General features: G+C 40.5%; 1 protein-coding gene across 1 annotated transcript in view; it reads right to left on the bottom strand.

Moving 5' to 3' along the window:
- Positions 1-813: 813 nt before the first annotated feature.
- GABBR2 (gamma-aminobutyric acid type B receptor subunit 2) overlaps positions 814-15,509 on the bottom strand; it is a 355,481-nt gene continuing 340,785 nt past the window's right edge. Inside the window, exons 19-20 of the mRNA XM_053941075.1 lie at positions 10,215-10,332; positions 814-3,318 (exon numbers count right to left, since the gene is read on the bottom strand). Coding sequence (XP_053797050.1) covers positions 3,153-3,318; positions 10,215-10,332 — 284 coding nt within the window. The 3' untranslated portion in view covers positions 814-3,152. The remainder of the gene's footprint in view (positions 3,319-10,214; positions 10,333-15,509) is intronic.

Here is a 15,509-nt window from a genome sequence, read left to right as displayed (position 1 = left end):
CATGATCCACACTGTTAACTCCTCACTGGTATTTTCTAATTCTGCATATGTGTGGAGTGACTTCTAAGATGCATGAGAAATCTACTGGAAAACCAGTTGTGGTGGTTCTAATTCCCACATCTTGGGCTTTATGACATTTTGTGCTGGCTTGAGGATGCTCCCCTGTTGAAAAGCAAACAGCTCAAAATGAGCTTTCCTCTCACTTTCTCATTGCCTGACATTCCCACCCTCCCCCTGTTCTGCCATGGAGAAGAACCTGCTTTAAGACACAAATCCCACCACATGCACAAAACTAGATGGAGAGGCTTAGAGTTTGCCTTCATGCAGCAATTGGTGTTTATTCTCAGAAACTTCTCATTTGTTGATGCAGAGATTTTACTACTGAGCTGGAACATTGGCTCAACTTCAATAACTTTTGTGAAATAATAAAATATTTCTTTTTCTTCTGAATTCACATTCACTGTGGGACAAGACAGAACAGTGTGTGGGCTAAGTGGGGTTTGGATAGAAATGTTCAGTACATGTTTTGATTATTTTCCCATTTGAAAAAGGTCTTAGATTTCACTCTTGGGTACTGTAGTAATTGCATTTCAGGGCAGAGGCTCGTCTATCTGTTATGTCCAAATGCAAACTGTTCAACAACTAGGATGTGTTTTTTTATTGCATATTACATTTTTATTAAAATGTAGGGTTGTGATAGGATTCCTCTTTCTCCAAGGAGGCTTTTATATACACCTATGTTTTTATATATACACACACACTCTCATCAAAAATGATTTTGTAATGGGGGAAGAAGGCATTGAGTCCAAAAAGTTAAGTTTTATATATTTTATTCATAAAAACAGATTTGCAACAATTTATTAAAAATTGATCTCATGCAGTATAAGGTTATACAAGAAATTCTTCATTTACATTTTATTCTGGCAGTTCCAGTCTAGTTTAAAGCATTTGTGCACTAACATCATTGGAAAATGCCATTGGGGCACAGCCTCTTCATAAATTTACAGTACATTTTTGCTGCAGTATAAAAGAACAGAAACATTAAATAGCGATATTCACTTGGTTGGTCTTGTTATCTGCAGTAAAGTAAAAAAAATGTTATGGGAGAAACTACCGTATCATTGAGACAAAGAATGTACTGCATGGTTTAAACCTAATAAACGTCACACAGTCAGTATTCACGAAGTTACAGACACACACACACACACACTCACCTCCAATGGTCCGATACTTCTGAATTATTTTTTTCCTCTAAGTTGGAATAATATTTCTACAGAGATCTCTGTGTATACATTATATACAATATCATAATTTTCTCTTTTTAAAAATTAACATTCCTTTTAAAATAAACCAGGCCCTGATGATATTAATAAAGCAAGAGAATACTGTCAACACACATTGAGTGACGACGTCAGTGTTTAGTGCTTAAACAGAGTAATGAGTTCTAGTTTATTTGTGTTTATACTTACATGTTTTTTTTTTTTTTTGTTCTAAAAGCTACAGATATTTCCACAACCTCTCTTACTGTATGTGCCAAGTGAAATATTTTGTGATGCTCCTGATTGTAAGATTCAGATACATATTCATGTTGGTTTTGGCCACTATGAGGTGTGTTTTATTTTTAATGGAGATTTATGCTAGCTTGTCAAAGCTGCAGTTAAATCCCTCAGCTAAGGAACCCCTTCAGCTGTGCTTCAGTCATTGCTGATTTGTAAACCTTTGTACAAATGTCATTCCAAAGGTTTGGTCTGAGGGGCACAAGTGTTGATTAAAGAAAACTGAGAACCCAGAGGGTGCTTCGTGTGTTTTTTTTTTTTTTTCCTACTTTTAGCAAACAGCCCTGACAGTGGGAGGATACATTTCCAGTCCCTTGAAAAAAGAAGCTGCATGTGTGTCTCATCTGTGCCTGAGGGTTTGGCTCCAGAGTTGGTCCAGACGGTACACCACTATCGTTCCTCCTAATTACTTTGGTTCAGGGAAAGGTGCTAAAGTATAAACTCCACTGTTTTTTCACAGTCCTTTCAGGAGTCAGGTAAAATATTCTATTGGTAGATTTGATTTGTCCTCTCCTATCCACTACAACTGTCACACGTACGCAGGTACAACGCAAACATAGTGTATATTCACATCTATGTGCCCTGCAGGCTTTGCCTGCAGCAGCAAAGTGCTGTGCCCTAATCCCTCCCCCCAAGTCCACTCAATTATTTTTATTGTAATTATGTGTGACACAATTCAAACAAACTAAGAAAAACTCATCCTGTGGCATTAAGACTTTACTACCCATCTGTCCTCAGTTTCCTGAGTTATCAGCCCTAGGACTTTTTCAGACAGTCTAGTGTGTTATGGTTGGCGGTATTTATCCTGAAATAGGTGCAGAAACTTTGCTAAAAATGAAGCTGCAGATGGTCAGCAGTCACTACCATTGCCCTGGAGAAGGGTGAAGTGCTCTGCTTGCAATCAACAGCTCTCCAGCTGGTGGCAACTCAGAGCTGGAGCTTCAGGCTCTGCTTGGGTTACACACACAGCTTCAAGGTAAAGGTGACCCTGCTCACAGCACTGCAGAGTCTCAATGACACCCGAGGAATCATTTCTCACAATTCTTCTTTCCTACTAAACATCATCCCTGAAATGAAAAAAAGCAAGACTAACCAGTGCAGAATGTTTCCAGCGATTTAACACAACTCCTGTAAAAATGAGTTTTTTTACTATTTTACTATTCCAACATGGTATAGCTCGACCACTACATTTTCCTTACATGGATACAGTATAGAATTGCATGTTCTCAGCAGCCATGTAAAGCTCAGTGACATTTGAGTGGTTTTTTGTTTGCTTTTTTTTTCCCTAGTGTCTTTTTTGCAAGATCCATATATCCCAGCATCCTTGTTGCTAGTAGAAATTTTGGAAGAAACATTTTTCAGTGACTTCTAGGTGAAGAAATAAAAACTCCATGAATAAGGCTACAGATCAAACTCTTTGTGTCCTCCTTTGCTTTTTCACACGAGTTACGTGGGCACTCCTGTGACGAGGGCCTCAGCGGAAGTTCCTCTGCGGTAAGAGCCAATGTTACATGTTTGTAGCAGAGTTTTATGTCAGATGCTTAGTCCAGTCTTTGAGTACTTAAAAGCAGTTCAGGAAGCACTGATCTCCTCCTCCTACAGCCCTGAAACCATCACTCGGAAGGAGGGTGGCACGTGTCTGTGCCGAGGGCTGGCACTGGGGCTTACGCACGGGCTGGCACAGCTGGCATCAACTCCTCCTATGGACGGCAGGTAGGCGTGATGAAGGATGGGCAGCTGCAAGGACAGCCGGCGCTGTATGCTGCGGGAGAGACAGGGAGAGGAACGTTAGCCGAGGGGCAGATGGAGCACATCACATGGCTGATGTGTTCCCAGGCTGCTGTGAGGGAGTCCTCTGCGCCTGCCGCTGTGACCCACAGGGTTAATGCCAAGAGCATCGCACTTGCTGGTGCTGAACTGTGCCACCATGATGTTGTTTTCCCCTTGGGGAATTTTTCCGACGGGATGGACACGACAAAGGAAACTAAGCACGCTTTCTCAGCATCCCACAACCTTCTGAAATTCCCAGCCACGTTCAGGTTAATTGTTAGACTGCTGATACCAAGAAAAGGGAAAACCTTAAGTTTGCAAAGAGGGTGTATGACTTGGTGACCCCCCCACCCCTTGCAAAGTGATCTGCTGCCTGCAGAGCCCCATCCAACTGTGTAGACATGCATGAGGTCACAGACTGAGTTTCAAGCTACACATCACTTAGCACAAGGATGTCAGTACTAAGTATGGCATTTCTGCAACTCCAGCTAAAGCAAACACAGGTGCATGGTGGGAGGGATTTGGGACTGATGGCTTTTTCCTCTTTTAAGTAGCTCCTCTTTAAAGTTTGGGTCTGTGCTTTTGAGGTGATAGATGCTTTTGAGCTCTGTTGGGCAGTGCTATGCGACTGAGGAGCTGGCTCTCTAAAAGCAGTCCTGCCCAACACCCATACTAAAATTCAGTGCTCCAGAACCCAACATTCTGTATCTATTTTTCCAGGTGGATTGACATAATGATAACTAGTATAATTTTTTTTTAAATGAATACTAAATCATGCTCACAGGTATTGTATCTAAGCCCTTTCCTTGGAGAGGATGGTTCCATAAGAAAAGGGCTGTGCTACTCCTGTGCTGTGGGTATACTAGCACCTTTCACAAAATCAAGTGTAATAGATATTTTCAGTCATTTTATCATCAGGATGGCTTTGTATTTGGAGACATTCCCCCTTGAAGCACAGAGGAACTTTCTAAAGAGAAGAGAGATGTCAAAGTGACTGAACTGAACTGATGACTGACTTTTGGATTTCAGGACAAAAATGCCCATAGAAAACATTGTATCAGTATAATAGAGTTTTAAATTTATGTTTGCCTGTTATCTGATATAATGACAGTGTGTAGAAAGGCTTTTATAAGAGGTATTTCTTTTAAAGCTAGCCTTTGGACAGCCTTTTTTATTCAAATTACATTTAATTGCTTTTTTGCTTTGTGTTAGGTAGGAAAGACAGATACTAAGGCATCCATTGCATTGCATAGGGACCCAACAGTACAGCTTTTAAATTCAGACAGAAAGAAATGTAGTGTTCTCCTCATTAGTTTCTTCACTACAAACTTTGGCTTGTTTATACAAAGGTGCAGTAGGAGTAGCTGTTGCCTGCCTACCCAGGAAACTCTTTCTCATTGTTTCTCCCTCTCAAACTCCTTTCTAAAGTTTTACACAATGTTAGTCCTCAGTGATGATCATTCTAGTGCTGGCAATGCATTCCTGGAACTAAACAAAATCCATTCATTGTTATTTTGCTACTGTGCTCGGCTCTTCCTGGTACTATCAATGAAGTCATGCCTTGTTCCCAAGGAGTGCAAGGGGGGCATGGCTTGATGTTTCCCTGTGCTGAATCCTTATGAGCCTGATGCTGTGGATTGTCATTCTGTCTCGTTGAGGGGTCAAATGCAGAATTGCCCACACTTATTTTCCCACCAGTGGAAATGCTTACTTTGTTCAGCTGTTATAGACTTCTCATTAAAGGGCTTTTTGAAGCTACTCCAAGAGAATCCAGTTGCATAATCAAGTGAATAGGATTTTTTTTCATCCATTTCAGTGTTAGCCATACCATGGACAAAGCATGTTTATTTAGCTATTCCAACAGAGGCTGCAGTGGGTGGCAAATTTTGCTTTAACTGTACTTAAAAGTTTACTTTCACTTGAAAACTTGGTTCCTGGAATTGGGGCAGAGAACTGTAGCCTGGAGACTTGCACACAATCAAGATTGTAGACAAAACCCCTAGAGTGAAACACAAAACAAAACAAAATGCGTAGCAAAATCCAAACAAAACTGGTATTTTCGCCTGAAGTGAAAGTAAATTTTGTGTCTTGCCTTACTTTTTTTAGGTTTTTTTCCCCCCAGTATCAGTGGTTTTCCCTTCTTTCACTCCTGCCACATTTTGCCAATGCTTTGGGGGGTATCCTTGGTATCAATATAGGCTGGAGGATGAAGGGATTGAGAGCAGTCCTGCCAAGAGAAAACTGGGGGTGATGGTGGATGAAAAGCTGGACATGGCCCAGCAAAGTGCACTTGCAGCCCAGAAAGTTAATCATATCCTGGGTTGTATCAAAAGCAGTGTGGTCAGCAGTATGAGGGAAGTGATGCTGCCCCTCTGCTCTGGTGAGACCCCACCTGGAATACTGCATTCAGCTCTTCTCATAAGAAGAATGTGAAGCTGCTGGAGTGAGTCCAGAGGAAGGCCACAGTGAAAATCAGAGGGTTGGGGGATGTCTTCCATTAAAACAGGCTGAGAGAGCTGGTGTTTTTCATCTTGGAGAAGAGAAAGCTCCAGGGAGACCTTAAAGCTGCCTTCCAGTACCTAAAGAGGTCTTACAAGAAAGCTGAAGAGGGACTTTTTGCAAGGGCATGGAGTGAGAGGATGCTCTGTGAGGTTTTAAACAAAAGAGGGTAGATTTAGACTACATAAAACTAATGAATTTTTATGCTGAGGGTGGTGAAACACTGCCACAGGTGGCTCAGTCGCCCCATCCCGGGAGACATTCAAGGCCAAACCGGACAGGGATTTGAACAACCCGATCTACTTGAAGTTGTCTCTGCTCATTGCAGGGGGATTGGACTGGTTGACCCTTAAAGATCCCTTCCAGCCCAAACCATTATATGACTCTAGGAATTTTTTTCAAGTTGTTCACACTATACAGATATGTATGTGAAAGCATATATATGGTCAAGTATTTTGGAGAGGTAATGGTTGGTAATAGTGGATCTAGAATCACAGGCAACCACTGAAGGAGATGGAAATCAAAGATGATTCCACACCCAGAGCACTCATCAGATTCTGCATAAGGACAAATGTCCTCAGCTCAGTACAGAAATACCATTTATTAGGGAAACATAAAATCAGGTAAAACCTTGACTTCCAATGTCAATGTAGGAACACAATGCAAAGCACATGGGAATGCACAATACCACCAGGGGGCCAAGGCATTTGTAATATATTTTGGTTTTGCTATAGGAAACCACTAATAAGATACATTGGTAAGTGGGGGAACTGAAACACATTGTTGCAACAGTCAAACATCTGAAGTTCTGTGGGAGTGTGTAAACTGTCTAAGCACTCAGGGATTATTTCAGTTAATTCTGCAGTGCATTAATGTTGATTTTTACTAAATGCAGGGAAGCTGTAGAAGCTCTAAAAGACTACAGTAAAGCAAGATGTTCTACTAGCAAGTGAACTAACCATTCTAAACCCACCTTATTTTAATGACACATTATAGTAAGATCATAGATAAACCACTCTCAGTGAAGAAACCAAATAACAAAAGCCACTTCATGCTGAGGCATATGGCAGCAATGCAATAATCCAGTCACAACCAAATTTTTTGAATGAGAATTTTTTTACTTAAATTAACATAACTGGCTCCAGTTATGCTTTGAAGTTCTGCTTTGAAGGTTACAAAAAACCCTGCATATAGAAATAGTCTATTAAGATGGCAAGTTTTAGTGGGGTCCCGCAGAAATCTGTCATCACCTCTACTTAGAGATCTGGAAGACTGTTACATATTGTTGCAGTTAAAATGAGAATGGAATAAATTCCAATGGTGGCAAAAACTAATGACCTGCTAGATCACTGATGAGAAGGGACAACATGCAGGAATGAAGTGCACAGATGGATATCTTTAAGGGTCACAGAAGATAAACCACTGAATTTGGCCATCATGCAGATAAGCTGACTGATGTGATCTTTAGATAAGCAGGACTGTCCATCAGGAAATATGCACAGTTTGATGCTCATCAAAGCAGATGACTTTGCCTGAGAGACAACTCATCCTACTGAGAAAATAATTATCTATATTTTAAACTGGTTCTGACTGCTCTCTGGACCTGAGATGAGCTAGCATGGTACAGTGTCTATCCACACAGCTAAGCATCCACCAGGATTGTTGCTGAGCATTACCTGGGAGAGTACAAACTGGTACAGCTGTGCTGGGGAGTATGCTAAAAAATGGGAAATCAAAGTGCAGGGCTTCTGCCTGTGCACCACTTTGCTTGCTATAGGGGGTGTTAATTTATACTGTGTAGAGAGTGTAAACAGGAAAGAAAGCAGTCAGTACCCACTTTTTGCTCCTCTTATCTGATGGTCTAACTGGGTATGGAAAATTTTACATGGCAGTATGGAAAATCTACTGTGTCCTGCCCAGCAGGAATTGCCAAGGGAACTGAGATTCGTCTATATTCATGCTCTAAGGCTGCTTTACAGTCATACAGACTGCATTTTCCTTAGGTGCAGGGTTCTAAATCTGAGCCAAGCACCAAAAAAAAAAAAAAAATTCTGCATTCTGATTGAGACAGTGTAAACATCACCCCATCAATAATTGTGAAACAACTTCCTGCACTACTGCATGAGGTGATGAGGTGTGTGTATACAGTTGTGCCTTTACTTTGTGCACAGCTGTAGAATAAGGGACCTTACAATGAGTCAAATGTAGCACTAACGATGAGAAAGAATGAAAAAATCCCAAACCAGCTCCTTTCTGCACTCTGTAAGAGCTTTCATACTAGAAGATGCCAGTTCTCATGAGTACTGACAAGCACAGGAAGCTGGGATGATTTTTGTTCCCCACAGCCATTAAAGAATTAAAACTTCTGCAGGAAAATGATTGTCTTGACATCCTCCTTTCACAGGTTTATGACCAAGAGGAAATCTTTTTCAAACTAATTCTCCTTGAGATTTGTGTTCTTGAATAAAAAATAACTTTCTCAGACTGTGTGACTACCTATCAGATATCCTATGTATGAAGTGAAATGAGAAAGACAGAAACTACAGCTTGCTTTTAGCTCCTTATTTTTCAAAAATTATTCATTTAGCAACCATCAAAGAACAAAAGTGCTGCCAGACAAGTTGAAAAACAATCCCAGAGTGCAGAAGGATATCTTAAAGAGTACAAATTTTGGAGAGAGGCAATCTTGTCAAAAAGAGGGAAGTCCTGAAGACAGCTATACTTTTCCTCCCTGGCAGATCCACTGTGTCTGGGCAGTGTGGCTCTGGTACCCAAAGTGCCAACTTGTTCTCAAGGGAGAGACTGGCCCTTGGACCTGTCACAGTCACAGTTGTGCAAGTGTTGAATGATGCTGTTCAGATTTAGCAGGATTTTATTAATTGCTTTCCATAAATGTCAGAGATTGTTCAGATTTGTACTGATCCACTCTCCAGAACCATTAGGAAATCTCAGTCTTCTCATCAGTTGTCACTAGCCTAGAGGAAGTTCTGTCACCACCAAATATTTTTCTTTGTCTGTATTAAATCTGTATCGAGACAATTGGATTATCTGAGTGTCTGTGTTTTTCTTAGCATCTTCCTTAATGTAAGTGGGCCACATGTGGATGAGGCTGAATTCACACTACATTATTTCTGACAAATAGTGCCGAAAAAAACAGGCCTTTAATAGCTATGCATTAAAGCACTCTGCTGACCCCATGAAGTCATGAGAGCGCTCTCAGCAAGAGCCCTGCTTTTGTGAAATTACAAGATATTTCATCTACTGTGGGATTTCTTTTTGGTGCATATATGTGTGTGAATTAGCTTCTTTGCAGGTTTGGGTTGGGTTTTTTCTTTGAGTGCATGGACAGATTTAGATATCCGTGTGTTTTTCTGCTCCAGGTAGTACAAGACAGCAGCTACTATCTGCAATCAAAGTTGCTGTTGCTGATGTAATGTGACTCATTCTAGTAATTTGTTTAATTTATTCTGTTTTTAAATAAGCTTTTAAATTGCCCAGGAGTCTGACAGCTATTAGTTCAGACACTGATGAAGTGATGCTCGTGTAACCAGGCTGCTGTGGGGAAAGTGTGATCCGGGCACACACGAGAACGGCACTTTCCTGAGCTCCTGCCCATGGCAGTTCCTGCTCAGCTCATGGAAGGTAGGACACAAGTTTATTGTATAGGTTCCTAGAGAGAAAAGCTGACACCAGAAGACTCTTTCCCCTCTGTAAATCTAGCCAGTGTTTTGTGCCATCCTCTTCTTGTAGCTGCAGCATTGTTTCTAAGGGAAACTATTTAGTGCGGGCTTTCCTGTGCCAAAACTCAGGTCCAGCTGCTATGGCAATGTTGAAAAGGCCTCAGGACATTTTTTAATTCTCATCTAGCTAAAGAATGAAAAAGAACAAAATGTCTATGTACACTATGAACCCCTCTGGCTGGTGTGTGGAAGGACTTGGACTTTTGACAAGAGTCATAAGACATTTGTGCACATATATACATCCTCTTCTTTCCTCTACACACTATGGGCACAGCTAATCCTGCAACTCTCTACAGAAACTTTGGACATCATGCTATGGATGTTTCCAGGAAGAGAAAAGAAGAGAATTGATTTGTCTTTGGCAAACCTTAGGATCTAAAGCCTCCGATATCCTTTAAGTTCCATTGGGGTAGTGAGCTGATGGCAGGGAGACACAGTAAAATGTTGCTGCCTACTGGTGCTTCAGGAGGTGCCATTCACATTCCCTAGCTGCTGATGTTTCAGGCTCTCTCTGTAGCCTGGGCTGGCTGAAAGGGGATTACAGTGAAGGTCTTTCCATAAAAAAATGCATGGAAGGGAAATACAGGCTTTGATGAAATGTAATAATTTGAATTAACACTTTTTCAGCAAGATAATGATATATACTTACTGTTCTGGAGAGTTGATGTCTTCTATGGGATCTTTGCTTGTTCTGGAAGGGTCTGATGAGCCCCACTGTGCTGGTGGATTTTGATCAAGATGATTTTTCAAAATGGCTTTCTCACCATCTGGATGGACAACACATTCAATTTTACTTTACGCTGACCAAGTGACCATTTAAAAATAGATTCATTTTAACTTTTTCCAGATATCCATAATGCCACAAAGTAAACTCATACTACCTATATTCCAGCATAGTCTCAAGTTTTGCGGTGAGAATTTGGTACTCCTCTGTTTTGGATGATGTGTTCCTCCATAGGAACCATCATAAAGAAACAGAAAAGTGACAAAAGTTACATCATGCTCTCTCATCTAGTCTTGGGCTATGTGAAAAAAATGTAACTATACTGTTCTTGCAGTTAGAAATTGTAACCTTTTCATAAACCTTCCTTCTTAAGACTTTTCCTAGAAAAACTATAATTTCTTTGATGTGTAAACCCTTGATACTCTTACAATCACACAGGAAATTAAGTGCTGTCATTTGACGGTCTGCTACTCCCATCATTTTCAGCATGGAAACATGATTCATATCAGTTGCTCTGGTCCATAGGCTGTCTGCAGCAAGGACAGCTAACGATGTCATTACATTTTTTTCCTTTCTGCATAGTGAAAACAAAACAGATCATAATTCTTGATTCCCCTGGGTGTCCTGGCAGTCCCTGGCTAGCTGTGCTGAAGCCCGTGGCATCATTTCCCCTGAGAAACACAGGCAAACACAGCCATTTTAAGATCCTTTCTGTTCCTGCCTGCTTTTTCAAAGTCTCTTTCTATGGTAAGCCAAATAAAATCACACGGAAAGCATCTGAATAATGAGGGCAGTTCACAGTTTTCATAAATAATTACAGAGAGCTCCAAATCCATCACCAGCAGTTGTTTGCCACATAAACAGAGAAGCAGTGATTGCCACAGGCATTAAGGCAGCATGGAAGAGGAGTCTGAGGTAAATTCTTCAAGAGTGTACCGGAAGATTTGCACATAAAAGTTGATATGAGGGGGAAAAGCAGGAAAAGAGTGAAGAAAAAAGGAAAATGGCATGAAAAAGTTGGTACATTTTGAAGGGTCAAGCTGATTACTGTTGAACTCATGTTCAGAAGCCCCAAATAATGCTCAGCTCCCACCATGCTAGGAATGTATATGTTGTCAACAGGCACTGGGGGGACAAAACAAGCAGCAGAAACACAAATTGAAGAAAGAAGCTGGAAGCATAAATGTTTTGAGGGCTAATTCCAACATCTATAATTGCCCTCCCAGCAAGGTGATCCCTGGCATTATTTGATAGCATTCACTTCCTGCTGTGAAAAACCTAACAAGCAAGCAACAACCAAGTGTATAGGTGAGGAGGCAAGAATGTGCAAACATGGGGATCACTACAGCTCAGAGGAGAAGACAAGATTTTTTGCTGATGTTGCATTGAAGAGAAGGATCTGGGTGAGAAAGGAGGTGACCAGAACACATGAAGCTGCTTCAGCTGGGGCAAGATAATGTCAGTAGAAGAGAGCTAAGGAATTCAGTTGTAGCAAGAAGAGTGTTTAAAATTAAGAGATGGCAAGATTCACTGATAGTTTAGGTGTGAAGGGAGTACAGCAAAGAGTCAGATCTGAAAGTGGCTAAAGTAAGCAGTAAGGCCTATCATCTCAGGGCAGCCTGGAGTTTGCTGGTATGGCATTTGCTGTCACAAGAGCTCAGTTTTTATTTTCTGTACATTGCATTTCTTTGTATATCAAGTTTGACATTTGCATAAAAGTCTTGTGAGGTCTATAAACAGACATGAAGAAAAGAACCCTTTTTACTTCTGTGATTAAAACCAACATTCAGTCCTGAGTTGATCTAAGCTGACAATGGAAACTGCTGACCTTTTGATATAGGCCAAAGTAAAAATTTGAGTAATCCTTGTAATTATGGATGGAAAAGCTCTAAATTTAATTATTTTAGGGTTCCAAGTCCCTTTGCCAAGATAAGCAATTTAACATTTTACAAAGCTGCTAAAGATACAATTCTTCATCAAATGATTGGAAAATGCAACTGTTGCTGTTTGGGAGTATGTTATTTAATGGAATAATCTGTGTTGTACACACTAAAGGAGTTTCGTGTACTTTCAGATGTGCTGTGAGAGAGAAAGAGAAGGAGGTGTTTGTCAAAAAGGTGGGGGATTTAGTTTAGAGTAGAACAGAAATCATATATTCTCTTCCTACTCACCTCTCAACACCAACTGCCCATATAACACTGTGTGTTATTCTTAATAGACTCTTCTACCACTCTTGCAAATGACTTGCCTTTAATACACTGAATAAATTTCTGCATACAGGGCTACCAAATGCAAATTTTACTTTATATGTATAAAATACAGACAAAATACAGACACTTTTTTCCCCTTTTAAATTTGTTTCTTTCAAAATTAAAAAAAAATTAGATTATTCTTATTTTTTAAGCATTTTGGGAGAGGAGTTGTTAGGTTTTTATTTTGCAGCTATGGAAACTAGAATATCTTTATTTTTCATTTACCTTTCATTTAAATAATGAAAAGCAAGATTCTCACTTAGTCATACGCTTCTGGGAGCTGGAGCTTAAAGAAAAAACACTATTGCCATATGCACTTAAAAACATAAGTGTTTAGAAAACTAGTTTTATATACGTGAACAACTGAAAGTAGTGGTAAACACTTGATTTCCCAGTTCTCCGTGGAAAGTGTCTCAGTGGTTTTGATACTTTCCCATCCTCTCTCTTCCTCTGTCCATTAGGTATGCCGGTTGGAACATGCCCTTCATTCTCAGGGCCTGTCTGCCACTGTAGATTCTACCCAGTAAGTTACACTGGGATGATGTAGCTACCTTTTAAATTGAAATTACATTAGCCAGAAGCACCTTCTAAATAATTTTCACCTTTGTAGACCTCAAACTGGAACTCAGAAGTCTGGATAAGTGATGCCTGAGCACTTTCCATTCAGAAAGCTGTTGGGAGAAAAGACAAATACATCTCAAGGGCCTCACAGAGCGCTCAGCAATGGGCTCATTATAAAACAAAGCTCATTGCCAGCAGTTGGTGAGAGCCAGAAGTCTTTAGCTTGGGACCTTTGCCTACCTGTAGCAAGAAAACAGCTTCCATTTACAAAGCTCTGAGCTGCAAGAGCACACCTGATGCAGGCTGCCAGGGGCTCAGTGAGGAGGTCACTGCTCCCAGCTGTTCTTCTCTCCCTCTGCCAGGGGTGACCTATAATCACTGCAACCTTGTGCTGCCAAAATTACCTGGGCAGGCTTAAATGTGCCATGCATATTAACAACCCTCATTCAGCTGCAGGCAGAACGCACCAGGTGACTGATGATGCTTATATTTCTTCCAAGAGTTTAGAAAACATATTTTTTTAAACTAGAGGTTGGTTTTGTTGATGTTTGTACACTGCAGCTTTATTGAACATCTTCATCATTATGCTTAATGGCAATATTCATCTGATGGCTTAGAACTGGGTGACAGAACTACTTTTCATCCAATATCTTTCAGTTTGACTATTGTTTCTGTTTGCTAGAAAACATATATTATGCTCCACAAAGAAGCAAGTCTGGTTTAATAAGGACCTATAAGATCTGGCAGAGATAACTTTGCTGATTGACTAAAGAGCTCAGAAAATTTTAAAACTAGAGGCAGATTTTGAAAACCTGCTGTAATTTTTCCCATTTCTGTTGTTTGGACTGTAAAACATGACTAACCAGTCTCTGTTTTTCATGTAAATAGGGTGTTAAGAAAGTAAACTGAAAGGAAAAATTAAAACAATCACACTGTCTGCTGGCAATCAGAAAAAAAGTTCTCCTGAAGTAAGCACACTGCACTGGCAATCTAAATAATAGCTTCTGATAGTTGTCTTTTGAGAAGATTTTTTAAAAAGAAAAGCCAGCAAGATTCTGTTCTGATTTATACTATCTTAAATCAGAAGAAATTCCCTTTACTATAGATTCATTTCTGTGCAAGAAAGGGCAGGTACTGAACCTCTGATATGTTGGTCTCCCTTTTGAAACAGAAACAAGCTCCAGTTTCAGGATTGAATCCATTTGTTAGGCTTCATAGAAACTAGCATACATATCTCTATTCATCTCTATAAAGAAAGGAACTACATCCTTGCTTCAAAACAGCATCCCTTTAAAAGATTTATTTCTGAAAGCCCTTACCTTTGAATCTATTTTTCAATCTCAACCTTAATGCTTGAATCGCATGAACTTCATAGAAATAATACTTCCCCCGTCTATCACAGATGAACTCTGTTTTGCTTTGCATTTGTGAGCAATATGCCTTTGAAATCTGTTTTTCTTTGAGCTGCTTTTACATGGGGAAAACTAACACCAGGAAACATTGGAGTGGGGTGACAAGTGACAGTATGTAGGCATATCTGACATGTAAATGAATGCTCCCAGCCCATTTACAGCAATGAGTAAAGACTGCTTTCTGGCTTAAAACAGACAAGGTTTCTGAGCAAGGAAGGGTGCCTGCAGAGAGAGAACCTGCAAAAAGGGTTTGCTCATAACAGGGGACTGTGGCAAGGCTGTCTCTTGCTTCTTCTGTACATCCCACAGAATGGCTGTCATTCCTTAATTTCCCTAATATGCTACTCTGAAATGTACTGGCCAAGGTAGAAATACAGGTAGATTCTTCTCCAGGGTTTCTTCTGAGCTTTGCTTTATATGAAACTCTTTCAATCCATGATTTTGTGAATTATGTCACATGGAAATAACTTCATGTATTAAAACATCAAAAAGAAGTAAAGTAGAGTAAGATAGTAAGATTCCAAGTGTAGCAAAATTATCTAGTGCCCTCCCCCACCTCCTCCTTTACACAGCATCACAGTTGAGGCACTTGTCCTCCTTTTTTCCAAATGTCAGCCTGGCAAACAGAACTGTGCCTCCAAGCCTGACTCTTCTTGCCGAATGGCTCTGTCAGTTACAGAAATGGCCTGAGCCAAGCACTGGCCTCCCCCACACCCCATCCCTGCCTGAAACCCAGGCTATAATGTGGCTCTGCCGCTCCAGCAAGGCCACCACATCCCACAGATACCAGGGGAGAAGTTAATGTTGCTCTGTGCACAGAGCTGAGGTCACTAGCAGGCACAGAGACTCGAAGTCATCTGAGGAATGTAGGAAATTAAGTTAAGGGGATGCCCTTTTAAATCCAGCATTTGAAGTTTCAGAGCCATAGTCCATGGAGCATGCTAAAAACTGCTTGACCACACAAAGCTATATAGCAGTGCAGCTAAAAAGCCTGC

The sequence above is a fragment of the Vidua chalybeata genome, chromosome 1 (genome assembly GCF_026979565.1).
Source record: "Vidua chalybeata isolate OUT-0048 chromosome 1, bVidCha1 merged haplotype, whole genome shotgun sequence".
NCBI classification, from domain to species: Eukaryota; Metazoa; Chordata; class Aves; order Passeriformes; family Viduidae; genus Vidua; species Vidua chalybeata.
This window is presented reverse-complemented; position numbering and strand designations above follow the sequence as displayed.